The 22,768-nt window shown below is 49.2% G+C and overlaps 1 protein-coding gene across 2 annotated transcripts in view; it reads left to right on the top strand.

Moving 5' to 3' along the window:
• The first annotated feature begins 6,921 nt into the window (after positions 1-6,921).
• TFCP2L1 (transcription factor CP2 like 1) overlaps positions 6,922-22,768 on the top strand; it is a 56,745-nt gene continuing 40,898 nt past the window's right edge. The window contains exons 1-3 of one of the 2 annotated variants that reach the window (XM_047873538.1): positions 6,922-7,099; positions 7,706-7,735; positions 10,540-10,691. In XM_047873538.1, coding sequence (XP_047729494.1) covers positions 7,038-7,099; positions 7,706-7,735; positions 10,540-10,691 — 244 coding nt within the window. In that variant the 5' untranslated portion in view covers positions 6,922-7,037. The remainder of the gene's footprint in view (positions 7,100-7,705; positions 7,736-10,539; positions 10,692-22,768) is intronic. The other variant, XM_047873539.1, reaches the window with a different exon arrangement.

The following is a 22,768-nucleotide window of genomic DNA, read 5'->3' as shown; positions in this document are numbered from 1 at the left end:
ACCCTGCATATACCATGCTTTTTTCCTGTGCATACGGACCTATGGTAAAGTTCATTACAGACGAGGCACAGAGATTCACAACAACCAATAATACAATAGAACAATTATACAACTTCCTGTAATGAAAGTTATGTGAATGTGGTCTCTCTGTCTCCCTCACAGTATCTTACTCTTCCTGTACTCATGCTTGTTCCTGTGATGCCGAGAGATGATAAAATATCAGTGTGATGAGACGAAGGGAGGTGGCTAACACAGGCACAGTGTCATAGTGTTAGGCTGCTATTGACCCGACGACGATGCCACAGAAGGAGGATCATGTACTCCCGGCCGCAGTTGACTGCAAATAATGGGGAAGCGCCGTACTTTCTGCTGTGTTTTGGGGCGCCTGGGTGATGAGGTTGGTTAAGCATCCAACTCGATTTCAGCTCAGGACATGACCTCACGGTCATGGGATCGCACCCTGTGTCAGGCTCCACGCTGAAGGTAAGATTCTCCCTCTCTCTCTCTCTCTTTCTCCCTCTGGCCCTATCCCCTGTTCTCTCTCTTAAAAAAAAAAAAAAAGGGGGTGCCTGGGTGGCGCAGTCGGTTAAGCGTCCGACTTCGGCCAGGTCACGATCTCGCGGTCCGTGAGTTCGAGCCCCGTGTCAGGCTCTGGGCTGATGGCTCGGAGCCTGGAGCCTGTTTCCGATTCTGTGTCTCCCTCTCTCTCTGCCCCTCCCCTGTTCATGCTCTGTCTCTCTCTGTCCCAAAAATAAATAAAACGTTGAAAAAAAAAATTAAAAAAAAAAAAAAAAGACTGGTCATATTTCAAGCGCTCCAAGGCTACATGTGGCTCATGGGGTACCCAGTCAGATGGTGTTAACTCTAGATGTTTAGGACTTAAGGGAGAAGTAAGTGTCTATGTCATTTAAGCCCTCTTTATTATTTTTTTAAAATTTTTACATGTTTTTATTTTTGAGAGAGATAGAGCGTGAGCAGGGGAGGGGCAGAGAGAGAGAGGGGGAGACACAGAATCTGAAGCAGGCTCCAGGCTCTGAGCTGTCAGCACAGAGCCCAATGTGGGGCTCGAACTCACGAACTGTGAGATCATGACCTGAGCCGAAGTCAGATGCTCAAACGACTGAGCCACCCAGGTGCCCTGAACTCTCCTTATTTTGGGGCCTTTGCAGCAGAATGAAACTAGCACCTGGGTTTTGTTTTAATCCACATCCATCACACTTTCGAGCATTCAAGAAGTAATTAAAGCGAGATTGGATTGGTGATGTGCAGTTGAGAAAGGGAAAAGGCTTTCCAGAAGGAGGGAGAGGGCACTCTGTAGACCCCAGGCATTGTCTCTGCACCCCGCCCCCCCCATGTGTCATCCTCTCCACTGAACAATGAGACTCAGGTCAGAGGGCATGGTGGGTGCTGTGCCCCACCGAGGTCCCCTCCCTGCCAAGGCACTCAGGCCCCTGATGGCAGTTCATGCCACCTACTGGGTCCCTCTCCAGGACTCCTCTCCAGCTGAGTCACTTTGCTCAAGGGCATGTCCTTTCCCCAGGGGCAACCTGTGTCTGACCAGCATTGGTGAGTGGGGATGTATCCCTTGCCCAAATTCTGGGCAATTCTGAGGGCCATCCCAGCCCCAGAGCTCCCACAGGATCCACGAAGACCTCACAGCTTAACTCACTCCTCTGCCCACTCCGACCCTCACTCACTCCCAGACAGCTTGCTGATCCCAAGAGCACTCCTCAGTAAATGTCCATCATGCAATCGGCAACAGAGAGGTTAAGTGACTTGCCCAAGGTGACACAACCCGTCCACTCCCCAGAAGTCAGAGTTCACCGGGGCTTACTGTCCCTTGGCCCCGTCTTACTCCAGGGGTCTGCCCTATGGCTCCCCACTGTTGTAACCCCAGAGAACCACACTGTTTCCTCCCTCTGCACCTTTGCACACATTGTTGCTTATGCCTGGGGAATCACTTCTGTTCCTTCACCACAGAAATCCTACCTCCCTTGGGAGGGTGGAGAGTGGGGGGGGGGGGGAAGCTCAAATTACCCATCCTCTCCTCCCCCAGGAAGCCTGCCTGGGTTAGCCAGCTCTAAAATCTCTAGATGGTTCTAAATCCCTAGTGTGCTTCCTGTAATCTGTGGACACACATGTGCAGTAAGAGCCCATGGGAACTGTTAAGCCTGAAGAGTTGGATGAGGACAGAAGTGGAAGGGGCCAGGAGAATATCCTTTCTGGGCACCACCTTGTGAAATTTGTGTGCATTTCCATGTTACTCCTAGAAGATTAGTTAGTTGCGGACTAGACTGTGCTAGGGAGTTTCCATCTGAAGCATCCACCACGGTGTTTCATGGCAGCTTATGTCAATGTGGTTAATCTGGCAGCCCATGAGTAGCCTCTCTATGATGTCCCCATGTCAGGTGTAGGACATGGGAGGAATATCCTGCCTGGGAGATTCCAGACCCTGGTCTAGGCTGGGGGTCAAGAGGCTGTGCCAAACAGGACCCAGTACCGAGGTCCAGAGTCAGACGGCCTGGGTTCAATCTTGAATCTCAGGCACCTTGCCTTGGGTAAGTCACTGCAGCATTTGGAGCCCGTGTCCCCTCCTGGGGCAATCTCACTGTAACTTGCACGGGTGCAGTGGGGATTGAATGCATTACATCAATACCTATGCAGAGCCAGCGCTCAGCAGGTGGGAGCTTCCTCTGGGTCCCCTGCGTAGGGCGCTGCGCCTCAGCGGGCCTCCAGGCCTGAGGTGGTGCTGTAAGGAGAGGCTGGCAGGCCAGAGACGGGGGCTACGAGGGCTCCCTCCTGACAGTCCGATTCTATTTTCTGTCTGGGCCGTGGGAACAGCAGTGAGGGTTGGCCGGGCCTCAGCCTGACGGGGCTGCACACCCCGTGTTTGGGCAACCCCCTGTCCGCCAAGCCTATTGGCGTAACAGTGCCCCCCTTCTCTCCCCGGAGAGGCTCTCCCCCCAGGAGGAAATCCCTGCCTCTGAGCTCTGCAGAGGCGTCTTACCTAGGCGAACCTGCCAGAGAAATTGCCAAGGGGCAGACCGTGCATTTTTCTAGTGAGGGGTGGATAGGCAGACACTTGGTCTGCACCTCTTCTTGGCCCTTTGGCCTTTTCCTTGTATCTCGTGGTCTTGCAAACTGTGGCTGCTCCCTTACTCTGTTGAAGCCCCTCCTTCCCCATCTGCCAAAGGGCCCGCAGCCCCTTCTTCCCAGGGCTACTGTGGGAAGTGTCCAGCCCAGAGTAGGTATTCCCAAAATAACAGGGAGGATCTCAGTCCTTCTCCCCTTCAGGGAGTCCAAGTCAGGAAAATCAACAGCTTTTTGGTATCAGACATCACTGAGGTCCACTAGCCCTGTCCTCCCAGTCTGTGGACAGCTGGGGTGGGCACCTCCTTTCTACCTACCCCCCAAACGAGCAGTCCCTCCTGTGTGTGTGGGCCCTGAGTGGCTGACATCGGGGCATGGGGCACGGCCTGTGCAAGGAAAGGTCATGGGGTCTGGGCAGATGCGAGCTGCTTGCTACCCGCAAATACCTGGGGGCATCCGTACCTGCCTTTTCCAATTGTTTTAGAAGGGGCTCTGTCCTCTCCAGGCAAAGCCTGTGAAACTTGAATTCTGGAGCCGGGCAAACGTGATCCTTTTCTTTTCTCTCCTGTGACACACGGGCTGCTGAGGCTTTTGGCTTTTACGTATACTTAGAAATAAATCTATTTCTAAATGAAATATTCCAGATTGCCAAAATACATAGTGTTCTTTTTTTTTTTTTTTTAATGCTTATTTACTTATTTTGAGACAGTGACAGGGAGAGCGTGTGGGAGGGTCAGGGAGAGAGGGAGAAAGAGAATCCCAAGCAGGCTCTGTGCTGCCAGCATAGAGCCCAACGCTGGGCTCGATGTCACTAACTGTGAGATGGTGACCTGAGCCGAAATCAAGAGTCAGACGCTTAACTGACTGAGCCACCCAGGTGCCCCCATAAAGAGTGTTCTAATGGCCATTCATGTTCCCACTATCCAGCCTAAGGGAGAAATGATTCCATAAATAATGGTAATGGCCTTCGGTTAGTTGAAGGCCCCTATGTGAGCCCGCCTCCCCAGAGGTAAGTCCTCCTCTGAGAATGCTGTTTATTACTTCCTGGCCACATAGGTAATGACTCCTGTGCAGTATCTAGTGTTATTCTGCATGTTTCTAAACCTGAGAAAGCATGTTATACAATGTGCAACTTATACTTGGCTTCTCTCTGCTCTGCCCTTAGGTTTCTGGGCTTCATCTACGGAGTTCTAGTTCATTTGCAGGCTTCCGGAGTCCTTCATCACGTGAACAGGCCACAGATGGCGTAGCTAGCCTCCCATTAATGGACATTTAGTTTGTCTCCAATTTTTGCTATTACAAACAATACTGGGATACATATAATTATACAGACTTTTCCCTCTGGCTAGCATACCTCCCTTCCCCAACCTCGGTCTCCCAGAAACTCCTATGCGTTTGTCAAAACCATCCTCACAGGCATCAGGACCCGGACTCTTCAGGGTGACCTCCTCCCAGAGCAGCTGGAATCCCTGGTGGAGCTGCCAAGAGGGTGTTGCCCCTTGAGGACTCTGTGGGGCCCTGGGCTGCTACTCCTCAGGAACAGACACGCATCGGGGCCCTGGCACACTGGCCAGTCTTGTTCCAAGAAAGGAATGCAGGGCTTTAGGATAGGAATTGCTGGTAGCCAAAGAGCACGGGTTCTCGAATCTGCATTTTGGGCAAGGCTCGGTGGCAGGGCTCATGTTCCTTCTTGCAGCATCTGCTGGTGGCTGGAATGGCGGGGGGCTGGCTGGGCTTTGATCTCCAATGGGGCGGTTGGACGCTCTGCACGGTGGTCCAGGATTCCAGAAAACCAGAGGCAGAAGCTGCCTGGCCTCCTAGGGGCCAGCCTGGAACAGGGCCAGGATTATTTCCACTGCATTTTGCTTTTGCCCATGCTGTGTGCTCAGTTGGAGACACTCCTCCAACCCCCACTTCACGGATTGGCCTAACTTCCATTTACCCATCCATCAGGAGACATCACTTTCCCCGGGGACTCAAAGCCCTCCCTCATATTCCCAGAGCAGCCTGTACTGCCTTGATCACACTGCACTGGAATTGTTGCTTTCCGAAAGGCCTCTCCAGGTAGAATGCAAACTTGCATCCCGTGCCATGCCTCGCACATGGCAGGTGCTCTGGGCATATTTGTCCAGTGAAAGGATCCAGTAAAGGGTGTGCTCTTTGCACAGTACCCCAGAGAGCCTCGCATTTAGATGCTGCACTTGTCACGGACCCTGAGACAGAGCTTAGTGTTCAGGATGTTTATTAGGAAGTTTCCTTGAGATTAATACCTGTGTAAGGGATGGGAAGGAAGCAGGAGTGGACTGAGGGAGATCCCTTGGGAGGAACCCAGGACAGGTTTGCCTGCCCCTAGGCGTGTCCTGGGGCTAAATTAGCCCATCAGCAGAAGATGGCCAGACTTTCATTCTCCTGTCTCAGTAGTCATTGGGATGTAGACCACCCCTACCTGGGTGTGACCTTGGGGGAGGAGGCTGTCTGCAGTGGAGGCTATCCCAGAAGGGGCTGATGGTTGGGGGGCTATCTGCTTACGGCCCTCTCTGTGGCTCACACAGTAAGTCCTTCTTTGGAGGGGGATTGGAATGACACGCTTTTGTTTTCCTCTTGGGATAGAAGAACATCTTGGTGGGGGGGGGGGGGAGGGGGCAGGCAGTAGTCCCTGAGAGCTAAGAGGAAGTGCCTTGCCAGCTGTGACCTGTGGCTGGAGGAAGAGTTGCTGTGAGAGCTGAGTACTGACATCCATGCCTGGGGGAGCTGGAGTTTCACTTCCAGGTCTTCATGGGGCTTCATTCCATCAACACTCAGAACGTCCACCTCTTCTGTGCCAGGCACTGTGACTTGTAGTGGGGGGGGGGGGGGGGTCTGGGTATCACTTGGGTGTGAATCGTGTCTCTATGACCTCCACTCCCTCCTTTCTGACCACTCCCCCATTACCCACTGTCTACACTTCTTCCAGACTGATCTTTCCAAAAAGCAAATCACGTATTCAACTCTCCTCCTTAAACCGTACTTAGAAATCCCAGCTCCGGGCGGGCCAGGGCATGCCAGGCCCTCTGTCATCTGCTCCGTCCAACTCTCTCACCTTATTTCCTTATCCCCTTGGTCACCCGGCCCCAGACATGCTAAAGTGGATCTGCCTTGGCAATTACTGCTGCCCTTGCCTTGGGCCACTTTCCCTCCAGATGTTCAGAGAGGCTTCTTCCAAGTCTGTACCATCCAGGTTCAATGTCACCTCCTCCAGGAAGCCTTCTCTGATTACACACTCGATGCATTTTTTTTTTTCATATTTATTCAACAAATATTTATTGAGCACTCACTATGTCCCAAGCACTTTCCAGGCAGAGGGGATATTCGAGGAGTTGAACTCCGGGCCTTGCCCTCTTGCAGCTTATATGCTAGTGGGAAAGACAATCAATCAATCAACGAAGATAAAAGGTGCCACGATTTCAGAGTGTCAAGTGCTACTGAAAAAACACAAACACACACACAAAACAAGAGCAAGGTAAGGGGGCGAAGAGTGTCCGGTCGGGGTCCGTCACATACAAGTAGCCTCCCCCACCAAACACGGTGCAGCTGTGCGGACCCGCCCGGGGCGCGGAGTCAGGAGCGGCGCGCTGAGGAAGCCCGGGAGGTCGTCGGGGCCGCGGCGAGGGTCACCTGGGCCCCACCCTCGGCTCCAGGCCGCCGCCGCGCCGCCGCGCGCTCGCTCCCGGGAAGGGCGCGCCGGAGCGGGTCACCCAGGTGCGCGGCCTCCGGGAGCCACCGCCCCGCCGCGCGGCCTGGGGGGGGCGGGTCCGACCGTGGCCCCGCCCCCGGGCCGTCCATAAATGCGCCGGGCCGGCCGGCACCCCGGGTTCCGAGCGCGGTTTCCAGCGGGCGGCCGGACGTCGGCGCGCCCCGCGGCCGGTTTGCTGCCACGCCTGGGTCGCGGCGGGCGCGGAGCCGCAGCCATGCTGTTCTGGCACACGCAGCCCGAGCACTACAACCAGCACAGCTCCGGCAGCTACCTGCGGTAAGGGCCGCGCCGCCCCGGCTTTACGGGCGCAGCCCGCGGGGCGCGGCCGGGGTCGGCGGGCGAGGCGCCGTCGGACGTCCCGGGGCGGGGCGGGAGCCGCAGGGCCCCGGGTCCCGAGCGCCCTAGCCGCGCCCCGGCCTTCCCGCTGTCCGCCCTTTGGGGACTGGGAGGGACGTCGCCAAGGTCCCGCCTAGGGACGGACGGACCCCGGCGGGGCCCGTCCTCCCTCGACGACCCTGGCGGGCGCGGAGCGCACACCTGCTGGCCGCAGCCACCCAGTCCGGCCGCCTCCCCCGTCTCTCCTCTCCACGCTCGCGCGGGAAGAGAGAGGAAACTTCCTGCCGTCAGTCCGGTGCCCGTCGCGGGGAAGTCTGGTCCCCTGCTCTTTGCCCCTCTCTGCCCGGGTCCTTCTCCGAGCCTCGCGCCCTCTCCAGTCACCTTGGGCCGCGGGGCGAGTGAGCGGCGAGGGCGCGCTTCTGCCTCGCGCGCCGGCGGGCGGGGGCTCCGAGGAACAGGTGGCCCCCTCCTTCCAGGTGGTCTTGCGTTATCGGCCTGGGGCCCGCACGTTTATTACCCTTGATGGAAATCTTTCTTCTTCTGCAGGGACTTGACTAGTGCTCTTCAAAGGGAAAAGTAAGTCGTGCTTGTTTTTTTCAAAGTTCTCTCCCATCCCCTTTGAGGAAGTACGAGCCCCGTTAGCTTCGGTTCCTGGAGGATTGTTTTTCCCTGTTCTGCAGCTGGCTGGGCACTAATGGGCAGTCATTTCATTTTCTGAACTCGCCTGAACCAGCTTTAGCCTGTCTTTATTTCCATCCTAGTCACGGTTTATGAAATGTGCCTAATTTAACCCAAAGGGCATTTGGTATGGGCTCAGAGAAAGTGAGTCGTGAGACCCAGGGAGAGGGAGTCGCTGGCACTGGTAGCCCTGAAGTGAGAGCCATTCTGAGTGCCCCCCCTTTCCCCCCCCCCACTTTTTTGCCCCAAGAAGTTCTCACTCAGATGTAGCAGTCCACCTTATTTGGAAATCCTGGCTTCTGATAAGTATGCGTCCAGTAGTCCTCTCTGAAGCCATCGCCCTTCGGGAAGCAAGGAAATGATTGGGTTTAACTGATGTGTCTTCTGTTCCTTATTCCTGGGTCTGAGTAGTAAAAGGTGGCAGAGTGTAGCCTGTTAATTGAGGAATGATGGCTTCCCTGCAGACCCTGGTGATGTCATCCGAGGGAAGCTGCTGGGGGAGCGTGTGGGGGATGTCGGGAGTCCGCTGGGGGTTGTTAGACCCTGCAAAATTGTATCCGTTCACCTATGTGAACTGCCACAGTGGAGTCCCTTTTTATGGTACTGTGCCATGTGGTTACGGTTGTGGTGTTTTGGCCAAATTTTAGTTTGTGGCCATTAAATATGTGGCCGTATCTTAAAAACAAATTTGAAGGTGACCTTGAGTGGAATATGAGTGTATTTAAAACTTCCTGGATACTTAAAATGTCATCCCATTAGGGAATAATGCCCCACTGTGTAGGAGGCTCTTCTACTGAGATGGAAATTTGTCTGTGGAGTTCCTTAGATACCTTTTTAGGATTTTGGTGTTGTATTGGGGGTCAGGCGGTGGGGTGGGAGTTGGGGTGCAAAGCGCCCCAAAGCCATATTGGTTTCTGGGGTCATTTTGGGGGCACGGATAAAGAAACATTTGGTCCATGGTATTTATTTTATTTTTTATATTTTTACTTCGCTCTTTGGAAGCTAGGGTTTTCACCCTTATAGAGGCTGACCTCAGTGAAGGCCAAGATGAGGGTTAGTGACTATTGCCACTGGTTCCCGCAACTCCAGAGTGAGCGTCTTGTCCTTTTCCTTGGTTTTTATATTTTATTTTTGGTCTCCTCACACTGCACCACTTGTGCAAATCGTCTGACCTTACCAGTAGTGGCCTTTACTCTTTTCTTCCTTTTTCTGTTTGATGTTCTCGTGACTTTTATTCCTTGGCAAATAAGGATGCCAGGCGTGAAACAAGTTACTGTTGAGTGATGGTTCTTACCACCCCTGCCTTTTCTTCTTCCTTTTTTTTTTAATTTAAAGGCAGCAGGCGCATGGATTATTAACTTAACATGGTCTGGGCAAACATGACCTTATGCAATCCCCAGGTGAGCAGGCCTGCCTACTTCTCCCATGTTCCTAGATAACCACTTGGGCTGGGAGTGAGCGCCAGTCTGGCAGAAGGAAAGTGCGGTGTTCGGAGGGCCAGGACAGCACTGCGCTCCTGTCTTTGGGCTGCACACGGTGGCCCGGGAGGCCCCCCCCGCCCTGCTCAGGAGAGTTTCCAGGTGTGCTCTGAGCCAGACTTTAATTCCCGCGAATGGTTGGGCATTGCTCGGGTGTGTGCCGGGTTTGTGTTTTAGAGACTACTGGTTTATTGTGTCAAATGAGGAACAGATTGTACCAGCGACTCTGTGGTTTATATAGTGAAGCGGGGTCAGTGGATGTGATTCATAACCCAGGACGCTCAGAGGGAGGAGGGTGATCAAGATAAGGGCCCCAGCGCTTTTTTGGCACTGGTTTCCTAGCTGCTTGTAATTTAGAGGTCTTAAAGCCACTCCTGCTCGCAGGTCATTCGCGTTCTCAAGAATTTCTTTTTCCCTTGTGAGGACACTTCAACAGTACATCTAGATACAAGTCCTAGGCTGATGTGAGACTGATTTTTTTTTTTTTTTTTTTTTTTTTTTGGATATGTCAGGGGGATTTGTTCAGAGGTGGAGGAAAAGAATCTCTGAGCATCTTGATGTTTTCCGGTTGGATAAAGAAAACTGAATTAAAGCCCAAGGTCTTTCCTGCTTGTTTTGCATTTAGGAGATACCGTATGACCCTTAAAATTATGAGTCGACTGTCCTTTTTTTTGAAGAGTGGTGGTGGTAGGGTGTCACCTGAGTGAGTGAAATGCAATTCCTACGTGTTTGCATAGTTTACAGAACCCTAAGGACAGGGGTGAATTGGCCCGAGAAGCCACCAGTGAATAGAATGGCTGACTTAAAAAGTTACAGGTTTTGTTCAGATTCTTATGCTAACTAAAAGCCAGCCTTCCTAAGGAGCAGTCTCCTGTGGATGGAAACCATGTGGCATTTACAGTTTACCCCACTGCCGCTGGTCCCTGTGACACAGAGAAGACTTCTGTAATTTGTAGATAGTAGATAAGTTTGCATTTTTGCCTCCTTGATTCGATTCTGTAAATGCCTGCAGGGCCACTGGGGACAGGTGTATTCTGTTGGAAACCTGCCTCTCTGAGCGTTGGTGACTTGGGGTTCAGAAAGCTGAGCCAGCACGCTGCCCTGCATTTCGCTGCGCTGCCCTGGGTGCCCCTGGTCAGGATCCGCTTGTCCATCGAGGCTGTGTCTTCGCCCTGGGGCTCCCGGGGGGGCCCTATGCCTGACTGCCCCCTCCGTGTGTTGCAGCGATGTGCTCGCCCTGCCCATCTTCAAGCAAGAGGAGCCACAGCTGTCCCCCGAGAGTGAGGCCCGCCTGCCGCCCCTGCAGTACGTGCTGTGTGCTGCCACGTCCCCGGCCGTGAAGCTGCACGAAGAGACCCTGACCTATCTCAACCAAGGTAGTGGCTGGAATGGGGGGGGGGGGGGGGGGGGGGCGGGGCAGAGCCTGGGGGCCGGCGCGACCTCCCGGGAGGGATGGGGAGTCGGCTTGAATGACCCCCTTCCAGCTTCCTTACCTTGTCACAGTGGGGTTAGTCGGGAGGGAGGCTGTCGCGTCAGACACATGCATTTCCCAGCCGTGGGACCTCCCTGAGCCTCTGTGTCTTCATCTGCAGAGTGGACACAGCAGCTGTGTTGTTATTCAGGCCAGCCTCGGGGTACGCGCGGTTTCTTGTGCACGCCCTCCGTGGGGCAGGTGCTCAGCGATCCGTGGCCACTGGTGTGATTACTGTTGACTGTGACCACGACTGATGTCCTTGCCTGGACGTAGATGGAGCACGTGAGGTGTAGCGGACCTGCTGTCCTTTCTGGAGCCGCAGCAGGCCGTGGTGGGAAGACTGGCCCCGGTCTAATGCGCCACGGGGGCTGGATCCCGCACATGCCAGACGGGCCCTGTGTGGTGCTGGTGTCAGGGCCGTGCACGCATCCTGGGAGAAGTGGCGTGGGCTTTGCAGTCTGAATCTCAGGTCCGTGACTTTGAGCTGCCTTCTCTGTGCTCCGCGTTTTCACATGGAAACCGAGAAGTGTAATTTTGGGACATTCGAAAGGAATGAAGTTGTTCTAAGTGTCTGTGATGATAACGGCTGTTGGGCTGCTGATTGCCTTTATCAGGACACGTGGATCAGCGTCCCAACAGATGGCGTTTTTGTGGTTTCTGTGTGAGCCTGTGTGTGTGTTTATTGAACTTCCTTCCTGGGTCACCTCCTAGGCACCCTGGCATCAAGTGGGTTCGCTGACCCTATGTTTCTCCGTGGGGAGAGCAGAAGGGCAGGGAGCACAGCCGTGTCGGTGGGCCTGCACTGTCCTGCAGGGTGCCACGGCACTTTTGTCTTACGTGGGCTGCCTCCTTTCTGGAAAACTTGGGAGTCCTGAATTTGGAGAGCCAGCCAGGGGTGGAAATGCAGCCAGATCGTCGGCTGTCCTCTGCTGGCTGGCCAGCTTCTGGCCAGGGGGACCAGCTGAGTGCCAGCAGGTGGCTCTGCGTCTTCTCCGGAAGGAAGCAAGCCCCCTCCCATGGTTGACATGACCCAGTGGAAGGGCATGCCTGTTCCCCTGGGTGACTCCCTGGCCTCAGCTGGTTGCCAGGCCCAAACTCAGTTAGCAGTAGGGGGCCTGACTCAGGCTCTGACTGTATGAGGTGGCCATGGGGAAGAATGCCTCTGGGCTGGTCTGTGGAGGGGCTTCCGCCATTTTCCTTTCTCTTTCAGAGAAGGTCAAATGCTACAAACTTGTGTACCTTTGCTTTCTTGTCTGGGCCTCTGCTCTTTTGTCTCAAGGTAGCCTGGAGAAATTGGCTCCTGTTTGCTGAGCTTTGAGGCCCGAGGCTGGTCTTGTTCTGGTCTTGTCCTGCGGTGCTGAGGAGTAAGTGGTTGGGGGCCACGAGTCTGGCCCTGGACACTGAGTGTGCACCCGCCTCCCTGCCCCGTCTGCAAGGCCTTTGCCTGCCTTCCCTGCCTTCCCTGCACCTCTCCCCCCTTTAATCAGCCAACTTTGGACCATGTTTGGCAGTCTGCATACCGGGCCTTTTTTAAGAGTTTCTCCTTTGTTCAGTGCAGAAAAGAGGGGAAAAGAGTTGCCTCATGGTCTTACTATCCTGTGTCAGTTTGGTGTATTTACTTTAGATACTTTTTAAGTTCCATTTTCCTGATTATTAAAATAACACGGGCTCATGATAAACAGTTTGGATGATTTAGACAAGTATAGGAAGAAAATGGGAAGAGAAAAAATGTGAAATCTCCTAATTACACCTGAGAACCCCTGCTAACCTGATTTCCATGTGTATTTGTGAATGCATCTTTTAGAACTGTGACCCTACTCCAGAAGTACGTCTGCCTTTCATTTTTTTTTTTTAATGTTTGTTTATTTTTGAAAGAGAGAGAGAGAGAGAGAAAGCCTGCGTGCACGTGAGCAGGGAAGGGGCAGAGGGAGGTGGGGGGCGGTGGAGACAGAATCCGAAGCAGGCTCCAGGCTCTGAATTGTCAGCACAGAGCCCCACGGACGTGGGGCTCGAACCCACAGACTGTGAGATCATGACCTGAGCCAAAGTCGGACGCTTAACCGACCAAGCCACCCAGGTGCCCCTGAACTTCTCTCATTTCATTCGAAATGCTTTGAGAACCTAAATTTTTGTAATGGTTGCAAGATATCACATGTTCTAGGTCTGTTGCTTCGAGCAGTGTCATGGATGGACACTCAGCTTTCAGTTGCTATCTTTGTGTGAAATGTTGATTAAAAAAAAATTAATAAATTACCTTCGAAGTAGGATTACTGGATCGAAGCCTTCTCAGCAGAATGTCCCAGCAGGGCACAGTTTACTGTCTTTTTCCCAATATTGGATGTTGTGGCTTTTCATCTGAATAGTGAAACATGGAACTTAAAGCAAAATTTCTGTCATTGGGGTTATCGTAAGCTAGTATCCGTCAGTCGGTGTGGTCAAATATTTATTGTAAAATAGGTTTCTTGATCTTTTACATTTCTCCATCAATAATGTTCATGTTCTTTGTCCATTTTTCTATTGGGAGGTTTATGTCTCACTGATTGTAAGAGCACATCATATTTCAAAAGTATCAACTTTTAGGGGCGCCTGGGTGGCGCAGTCGGTTAAGCGTCCGACTTCAGCCAGGTCACGATCTCGCGGTCCGGGAGTTCGAGCCCCGCGTCGGGCTCTGGGCTGATGGCTCGGAGCCTGGAGCCTGTTTCTGATTCTGTGTCTCCCTCTCTCTCTGCCCCTCCCCCGTTCATGCTCTGTCTCTCTCTGTCCCAAAAATAAATAAACGTTGAAAAAAAAAATTAAAAAAAAAAAAAGTATCAACTTTTAGTTGCTATATGTTGCAAACATTTTCCCTTGTTGGCTGCCAGCCGTTTCTATTTATTGGGTGACAATTACATTTATGCTGTGGGATCTGTGTCATAATTTTTTTTTTCTGTGTAAAAATTTATTTGGAATGTCTATTGTAAAATCTTTCAGTCTCTTAAAACAGTTTTTCTTCTATGCTAAGAATGCCCACCCACCCAAAAATCACTTAGTAGTTTCCTAAATTTCATTTTATGGTTTCCAAGCTGTAACACTGAAATACATTTGCAATATTTTTTGAAACTTAGTAGTTAGGCATTTAATGATATTTTGGATTATTATTCCTTAACATATATATATTTTTTCAGCCTTACCAGTGAGATTTATACTGTCACATTACATTTGGAATTTATGATGTGGTATAAAGGTCTAACTTTGTTTATTTTTCTAGATAGTTAACCTACTAGTTATTGCCTAGTTTATTCTTTTCTCACTGGCTTAAAATGCCACTTTGGAAACATTTAAAAAAGCTGTATTCTAGGGTATTGGTCCAGAAACAACGCCTCGCCCCTTGTATAGGTATTTGTCCTGTAGCCCAGATATTCATTGCTTCTTGCCCCATTTCACACTGACCTGTTTATCGTGGCTTGGAAATTGTTTCCCTGTTTGAGTGGAGAAGTCCCTTTAATCATTTTTCTTAGTTCCTCTTGATCATATTCTTACAGATGGATTTTACAACCACTGAATCTGCTTGGTATACCTTTTTTCTTTTTTTCACAGCGATGAGATGATACACTTTATGAAATTGTTTCTTGATTTTATTAAACACTCTTCTTGTAATAACATTTTTTTGTCATTAAAGCCTCTTTAACCTCATTTAAAATGTTTGCATATTATTTTTTGCTATTTTTTCTTGTTATTTAGGACAAGAACTGGGAGGTCGTGACCAGAGCCGACATCAGACGCTTAACCAACTGAGCCACCCAGGCGCCCCTCTTCTCTCTTTGTTGCTGTTACTAATAATGCTGAACTGAATATCTTTTTCAGTGTCTTTTATTTAAAGTAGTCTATACTTCTATGTCATAGGACACATTGTCACTGATTCAGTTAAAAACAATGGTTTTGATACGTCATTTAAAACCTTTTTGGTTAATTGAAAAGTTAGATATTAATGGTATTTTTTTTTTAATTTTTAAAAAAAATTTTATTTTTTTCAGTAATCTCTACACCCAACATGGGGCTCAAACTCACAGTCCTGAGATCAAGAGTCACCTGCTCTTCTGACTGAGCCAGCCAGGTGCCCTGCTATTAACAGGACTTAATGTTTATTGCGTTGGCTCTGTGATGTCTGTTGTACTATGTCTGAGGCCACACCATATCCTCTTCCTTAAAATGGTATTTTTAAAGCTCTGAAAACATGAAGGGATGCTCTGTCTGGAAGACATTTAAACCATCAGATGCTCATTTCTCGCCGTAGTGTCAGGACAGTGTGTTCCATATGGGTGTCTTCTCACCAAGCCTATGGCTGATTTTATATATGGTAGAAATGATTTGTAAACAATGTATGTCTTCTTCCTCCTGACATGGAGTCCTAAAAAGTGGGTGGACAGCTGTTGCATGGAGGTCTGCAAAGTCCCAGATCAACCTTTTTGTCAGTGGCCAGATCTTTCCTGAAGGCTGGAGCCAGAAGGCTGGGGTAGGAGGAGGAGTCAGGGAGAACCGAGGAAAGAGAGCCCCAGGCAATTTGTGTAGGGATTTCTGGCTTGGAGATAAGGAACAGCTTTGCAAGACTGGCTTGTTTTGGAGAAGACTTTTGGTGTTTCCTTAAAAAGAACTCTTGAATCTTAAATATAGTAATAGATTCTTATGGGAGTCATGAATGAACTTCCTGTCCTTCAGAATGAGAGGTGGTTTAGTGCAAAGAAAGAAAAGCCACAAGCAAAGGCAAGAACGAAGTGTGTGTGTGCGTGCAGGGGTGGGGTGGGGGTGCAGTTAAGCACACTGTCTATCTTGAAGAACCCTAAGTGGTTTAGGTTAACTAAGGTTGGGGGAACACAAAGAGTTTGAATGATACTGCTGGAGGGGTAGACCAGATGGCCGAGTTCTCCAGCTGCCTTGTGAAGGCTGAGCCATTGGGCAGTCACCTGGGCAAGTTACTTAACCTCTCAGTGCCTTCAATTCCCCATTTATAAAATGAAGGAAATAAAGTCCCTACAAAGAAAATGCTACTATGTGGACAAAATGGGTTAATACCTGTAGAGCCTTGAAAGGGGTGTCTGGCACATAGTAAGCACTCAAAATTGGCCATTGTTAATAAATAGAAACCTGTTTACCCTAATTCTCTTTTTGAGAGAGAGAAGGTGCAAGTGAGTGAGGGACAGAGAGAGAGAAAGAGAGGCTCCTACAAAGGTAGATAGAGAAGTGGGGCTCACCTGAAGCAGGGCTTGAGCTCCCCCGATGTGGGACTCAGACTCACAAACCATGAGATCATGACCTGAGTAGAGGTCAGGTGCTTAATGACTGAGCCACCCCAGCGCCCTTTATCCTTTTTGTAATTCAGAGATGAACACAGCTTGGTTCTAGAGCTAAGAATTGCAAGGTGGGAGCTTTGGAACAGGTTAAAGGCAGGAAGGCCTGCTGAACTTTTCTTTTCTACATTCACTGTACAACCAGATGATAGACATAACCTGGAGGAGACATTTCCTACACAGGCTGTTAAAATACCGTCTTTAACTTTGTGATTCCAGAAGGTATTGGACCCCTCCCTAGATGATGTCAGCTGTTATGTCGATGATTGCTTTGCTTGGATCCTCAACCACGTAAAGCTTTGTGGAGGACCTCTGCCTTTAGTGTGATACTTTGTTCAGCCCTGTAGAATTTACAAACTCTTTCTGATGTTCTCTTTTGAATAATTCTCCCCAAATGTATGATCCCCATATTACAGGTAGGCTGAGAGAGGCTAAATCTGCTTCCCTCTCCTGTGTTAGGCAGTTAGGCAAGTCTGGGGAGTGGTTGAGCAGGGGTGTGATAATGAATGAAGTTCTGGAAGGAGAGAGGTGTGGTTTTTTTTTTTTTTTTTTTTTTTTCCTGGCCTGGAACTTCCTACAAGGCAGGATTCTCTGCTGGGCACTTCCGGGAGCGATACCTGCCACCTGGTACTCCTTATGCAGTTCTCAGGATGAGTGTGTGAAACTTGGAGGGGAGACAACTTGTGGAACAATGGAAGGGGGTAGAAAATGCCTCCTTGAGCAGAAAGCATAATCAGTTGCTCTTCCCCTCCCCCCCCCCCCCTCAGGCTCTCCACCCACCCAGTGACCTGAGGGAATGGCCAGGGAGATAAGAACTCTGGGCGGGGAAGTCTTGTCTTCCAGCTCCAAGACCAAGAATGAATAGCCACCGTCTTTTGACCAGCTTCTGCTTTAGGGGAAGTCACTTAATCTCTAGAAGCCTCAGTTTCCTCACCTGTGGGATGGAGATGGTTTCATTTTTGTGTTGCTCTTGAGAATTAAGTGAGCAACAAGAATCTGGCAAGTGGTAAGCAGAGTTATGTGTCCCCTGTCCCCAGTTTTTTTATTAAAAACATTTTTTTATTAATGTTTATTTTTGAGAGAGAGAGAGAGAGGGAGACCCAGAATCTGAAGCAGGCTCCAGGCTCTGAACTGTCAGCAAGGAGCCTGATGCGGGGGCTTGAACTCACAAACCGTGAGATCATGATCTGAGCCGAAAACAAGAGTTGGACGCTTCACCGACTGAGCCGCCCAGGCGCCCCTACTTCTGTTTTTTTAAATACTTCTACCCAGCACGTCAGTGAGCCTTCATGTTCACATATCTTTGTGCTTAAGCAGGGGTGAGACTATCTGCAGGATAAATATCCAGAAATGGAATTGCCAGCACAAAATTTCAACAGATATTTGCCATACTGCCCTGCAGTGAAGGTGCACTTATTTGTACTTGTATGAACAATAAGTACTGAATAATTGTTTAGTTCTCCCTGCCGTATCATCTGTCCCTTGATTCTACCACACCTGGAATATAAAGTCCTCGAAGGCAGAGCCCTGGTTCACTGCTGCTCCTAGTTCAGTGCCTGGAATACATGACTTCTTTGAGTGAATGAAGAACTTCCATTCTTCTATACCTTTGCCAAAACGTTTTCACCTCAAAAACCTTAAAATAGGGGCACCTGGGTGGCTCAGTCAGTTGAGCGTCCGGCTCTTGATTTTGGCTTAGGTCACGATCCCAGGGTCGTGGGATCGAGCCCTGCTTTGGGTTCCATGCTTAGCATGAAGCCTGCTTAAGATTCTCTGTCTCTCTCCTTCTGTCCATCTCCCCTGGTTGTAAGTGCATGTACACACACATACTCTCTCTCCCCCACCCCCCCAAACCCACCGAAAAACCCACTTAAAGTAATGGGGAAAGCATAAGGTATTTGTGCTGTAATATTTGTGTCCTTAATGATACTGAATATGTATTTTATTTTTGAATGTTGTTTTTAAGTAATCTCTGTACCCAATGTGGGCTCGAACTCGCAATCGCGAGATCAGAAGTCATATGCTCCACTGGCCGAGCCAGTCACGTGCCCCTGAATCTGTATATATGTTTTTTGTTATTTGGTTTTTACTATTCTGTTTGCTTTTCATGTGCTATATACCTATTTGTCAAGTGGGCTTTTTATCCTTATTTATTTGTATAGGCTCTTTGCATATTTGGGATAACGCGTTAGAAATATTTTTCCACGTTTTTGTTGATTCATTCTTCATTCATTTGTTTGCTTGTTCTTTCTTTTACGCAATATAGGTTTTTACAAGTTTTCATGGGATCAGGGGGTGCCTGGGTGGCTCATTTGGTTGAGCATCTGGGCTCAGGTCATGATCTCGCAGTTCTGGGGTTCAAGCCCTGCATCGCATTGGGCTCCGCACTAACACGGAGCCTGTCTCCCTCTCCCTCTGCCCCTCCCCAGCTCATGTGCTCTCTGTCAAAAACAAATCAACATTAAAATTTTTTTTTTTTGTGGGACCACGTTGTTGGATTTTGCCTTGATTCGTTTTGTCCCATTCTTCATATCCCATTTAGGAGATATCTTCTCTACCTCAAGATTTTGATTTATTCACCTGTTTTTAAAAAATGTTTTTCCCAAGTCTTTGGCACTGTGGCATTTGTGCAGGTGTGTAAGGAATGAAGTAGGAATCCACCTCCATTACTTCCCAGGTAGACGTCACGTTGTCCCTCCGTAACTTATAAATATGGAGCCTTCACGTAGTAGAGCTCTGTGCAACCCTAAAATGCATTAGGCAGATCCGTGCATTCTTCCATGAAAGATAGCCAGCATGTGGTGTCAAGGTTAATAAAGTCTTTCCCCTTCTTGGTAACATCAGTTTGGATGACTCTATTCGTTATCCTTTCTTAGTACCTGGGTGGCAGATGAAAAGCTGGGATGTGCCCAGGTTCTGGTTCTGGCTCTCTATTCTTTCTCAGCTTACTGAACCTATTTTCAGCCTGTGCTTTCTACAAAAAACAGAACACCCCCTTCGGGTGTTGTTTGGAGAATTAAATGAGATATTTGTTGCTGTTTTTTGTTCTTGCCATGCATGGGTACTTTACTTTGGGTACATAACATTTAGAAACCGCGAAGAATGTTATAAACCGGGTAACATAGGTTAAAAAGAAAAAAAAAACTTACGGTACAAATGCTTTCCCAATAGTCAGTTCTCCATGATTAATCAATGAATGGGTATGGTTGTTGTCGATTGGTTCTTTGTTTCTTCATTGTTTTTAAAATCATCGGCATTTATTGACATGAATACAAGGTTAGTTGGACAGATTGTTCATCTCAGCTCAAAGCATATAGAAATGATTTTTTTTTTTTTTAATTTTTTTAATTTATTTTTGGGACAGAGAGAGACAGAGCATGAACGGGGGAGGGGCAGAGAGAGAGGGAGACACAGAATCGGAAACAGGCTCCAGGCTCCGAGCCATCAGCCCAGAGCCTGACGTGGGGCTTGAACTCATGGACGGTGAGATCGTGACCTGGCTGAAGTCGGACGCTCAACCGACTGCGCCACCCAGGCGCCCCTAGAAATGATTTTTAATGTTTCAGAGGTCTCCTGGTCATGTCAAACTTTAGTGGACCAATTAAATTAAAATATAACACTGTACAGTCTACTTCCAGAGCGTCTGATGAACTAGGAATGATATAGTCATAAGAATTCTCTTAATACCGTCTATATTCTGGAAACACTATATTAGAAATGAGAACAATTCTACACGAGTTCAGTAACCTGGTAAATGAAACAGGCCTCCATCAGAGTTAATTAATTAATTTTTAAAGTTTATGTATTTTGAGAGAGAGAAAATGAGTGAGGGGCAAAGAGAGGGGGAGAGAAAATCCCAACCCATCTGCACTGCCCCTGTGCCGCCTGATGTAGGGCTCACAAACCCAACTGTGGGATCGTGGCTTGAGCAGAAACCAAGAGTCAGCTGCTTAACTGAGCCATCCAGGGCCTCTAGAGCTAATTTAAAGAGAGAAGACACCTCAGGTGACCTGCTGTGCTTGTAGATGTTTAGTGATTGGCTTCTGTGAATCTGAATCCAATCTGCCCATCCCCCTGTGTCCCTCCCTCACAGCTAACCCCTCCTGCTCCGATGGGGGCCTGATGACTAAGGGGATGTCCTGATCTACTTAAAATGTAGGTGTTCTTGTTTTTCAAGCGTTGGGAGGCCAACAGATAAGGAGACAATTGCCATTGAAAGATAGCTCCTACTCCTCAAGAGAAGGGGACACACCCCACCATGCAGGGGGGTACCAGAGTCCCTCAGGAGGCAGAGAGATTAAGGGGAAAAATCTGGATGGGAGCCTTTACAGTGGTTTCTAGGAGAAGGAATGGGCGAGGCAGAATAAATATGTGTAGGAGTAGCTCTGGGGCGTAGGGGCTCTCCCAACTCTGGTACCCAGCCCTGGAGTGGCCTAGGCAGGAGAATAGCGGCCTGGAGGGAAAGCTCTGGGAGGAGGTGGTTGGGGTGTGGTCTGTGGCTTGCTTGGTTTGCATATGAAAGCCACACACAAAGGCTAGTTATTTATAATCTGAGAACTGTCTAGCCCTAGGAGGGTTTGCGTCAGCAAGGCCCCAGATACCAAAGCAGCCGGAAGCATGGTTAACTAATTAATTGAGTTTTAAAATGTTTATTTATATTTTGGGGGGGAGGGGCAGAGGGAGAGAGAGAGAAAGGGAGAGAGAAAAAGGGAGAGGGAAGGAGAATCCCAGGCAGGCTCTGCGCCCTGGGCAGACCCAGGGCTTAGTCTCCCTACCCTTGAGATTAGGACCTGAGCTGAAATCAAGAGTCTGCCGCTTAAATGATCGAGCCACTCAGGGGCCCCAGAAACATGGTAAATTTAATACGTGACCTTGGGCGCTGCCCTGGGCTGCAAGTCGAATAGTGGGCACAAAGGAGCTATGTGAGAAAAGCTACATTTCAGACTTAGAGTCAGCCAGTTTTTTCTTAGTTGTCTGAGCTTCCTCTCAGTCTGCACAACCACCGCAAACTTTCTTGAGCCGTAATCTCACAGGAGCTGGTCTCCCTTTGCTCTCTCCGGGCCTTTGACCATCTGTGTAGGAGCCACAGTCTGGATGTGCAAGCCTGATGTTTCCACGCACCTGGGGAAGCCTCCCTGTTTCTCAGCAGTAAGTTTCCTCCCCCATGGTTTTCTACAGGGTTGCATGTCCTGATCTACATGCACTCGGGCACTGTAGACTTTGAGCAGCGGCTCTTTGAATCTCCCTTGCTACCTGTGCATTTCCGCACTGGAGAGCTGCCCGTTCTGGTCGCAGACCTTTGATTTGAACCTCAGGTGCTTTGTGCGCTTAATTTTTGTTACGTCACTTGTGAAATCCTCTGTTTCTCTCTCTAGGCTTTTTAGGGAAACGAGAAGAACATCGCTGAGTTTCTTCAAAATGACCTCTCATCGTCTTGGTATCTGTCCTGTGACTCTTTGTGTGATGTCAAGGTGCTGTCATTCGGGTAATCTCTAGGCAGAGCCGGGAGTGTGTCATCTCAGAGATTTTGGCTGGTTTCCTTTGTCATCACTGTCCTGTTCCCTTTGTGTGTTGTTCTGCAGTCACTTTATTCTTTTTTTTAAATTTATATCCAAGTTAGTTGGCATCTAGTGCAACCATGGTTTCAGGAGTAGATTCCTTAGTGCCCCTTCCCCATTTAGCCCATGCCCCTTCCACACGCCCTCCAGGAACCCTCTGTTCTCCATATTTAAGAGTCTCATGTTTTGTCCCCTCCCTGTTTTTATATTATTTTTGCTTCCCTCCCCTTATATTCATCTGTTTTATATCTTAAAGTCCTCATGTGAGCGAAGTCATATGATAGCTTTCTTTAATTTTGCTTAGCATAATACCCTCTAGTTCCATCCACGTTGTTGCAAATGGCAAGATTTCATTCTTTTTGATTGCCAAGTAATACTCCGTTGTATATATATACCACATCTTCTTTATCCATTGATCCATCGATGGACATTTGGGCTTTTTCCATACTTTGGCTATTGTTGAAAGTGCTGCTAGAAACATTGGGGTGCATGTGCCCCTGCGAAACAGCATACCTGTATCCCTTGGATAAATTACCAAGTAGTGCAATTGCTGGGTCGTTGGGTAGTTCTATTTTAATTTTTTGAGGAACCTCCATACCGTTTCCCAGAGTGGCTGCACCAGTGGGAATGCAAAAGAGGTCCTCTTTCTCCGCGTCCTCGCCAACATCTGTTATTGCCTGAGTTGTTACTCTTAGCCATTCTGACAGATGTGAGGTGGTATCTCATTGTGGTTTTGATGTGTATTTCCCTGATGATGAGTGATGTTGAGCATTTTTTCATGTGTCGGTTGGCCGTCTGGATGTCTTCTTTGGAGAAGCATCTATTTATGTCTTTTGCCCATTTCTTCACTGGATTATTTGTTTTTTGGGCGTTGAGTTTGATAAGCTCTTTGTAGATTTTGGATACTAACCCTTTACCTGATATGTCGTTTGCAAATATCTTCTCCCATCCTGTCGGTTGCCTTTTAGTTTTGCTGATTGTTTCCTTCTCTGTGCAGAAGCTTTTTATTTTTGATAAGGTCCCAGTAGTTCATTTTTGCTTTTGTTTCTCTTGCCTCCAGAGATGTGTTGAGTAAGAAGTTGCTGCGGCCAACATCA

The sequence above is a fragment of the Prionailurus viverrinus genome, chromosome C1 (genome assembly GCF_022837055.1).
Source record: "Prionailurus viverrinus isolate Anna chromosome C1, UM_Priviv_1.0, whole genome shotgun sequence".
Lineage (NCBI taxonomy): Eukaryota > Metazoa > Chordata > Mammalia > Carnivora > Felidae > Prionailurus > Prionailurus viverrinus.
Note: the sequence above shows the minus strand (reverse complement) of the source record. Positions and strands in the feature narration are given on the sequence as shown.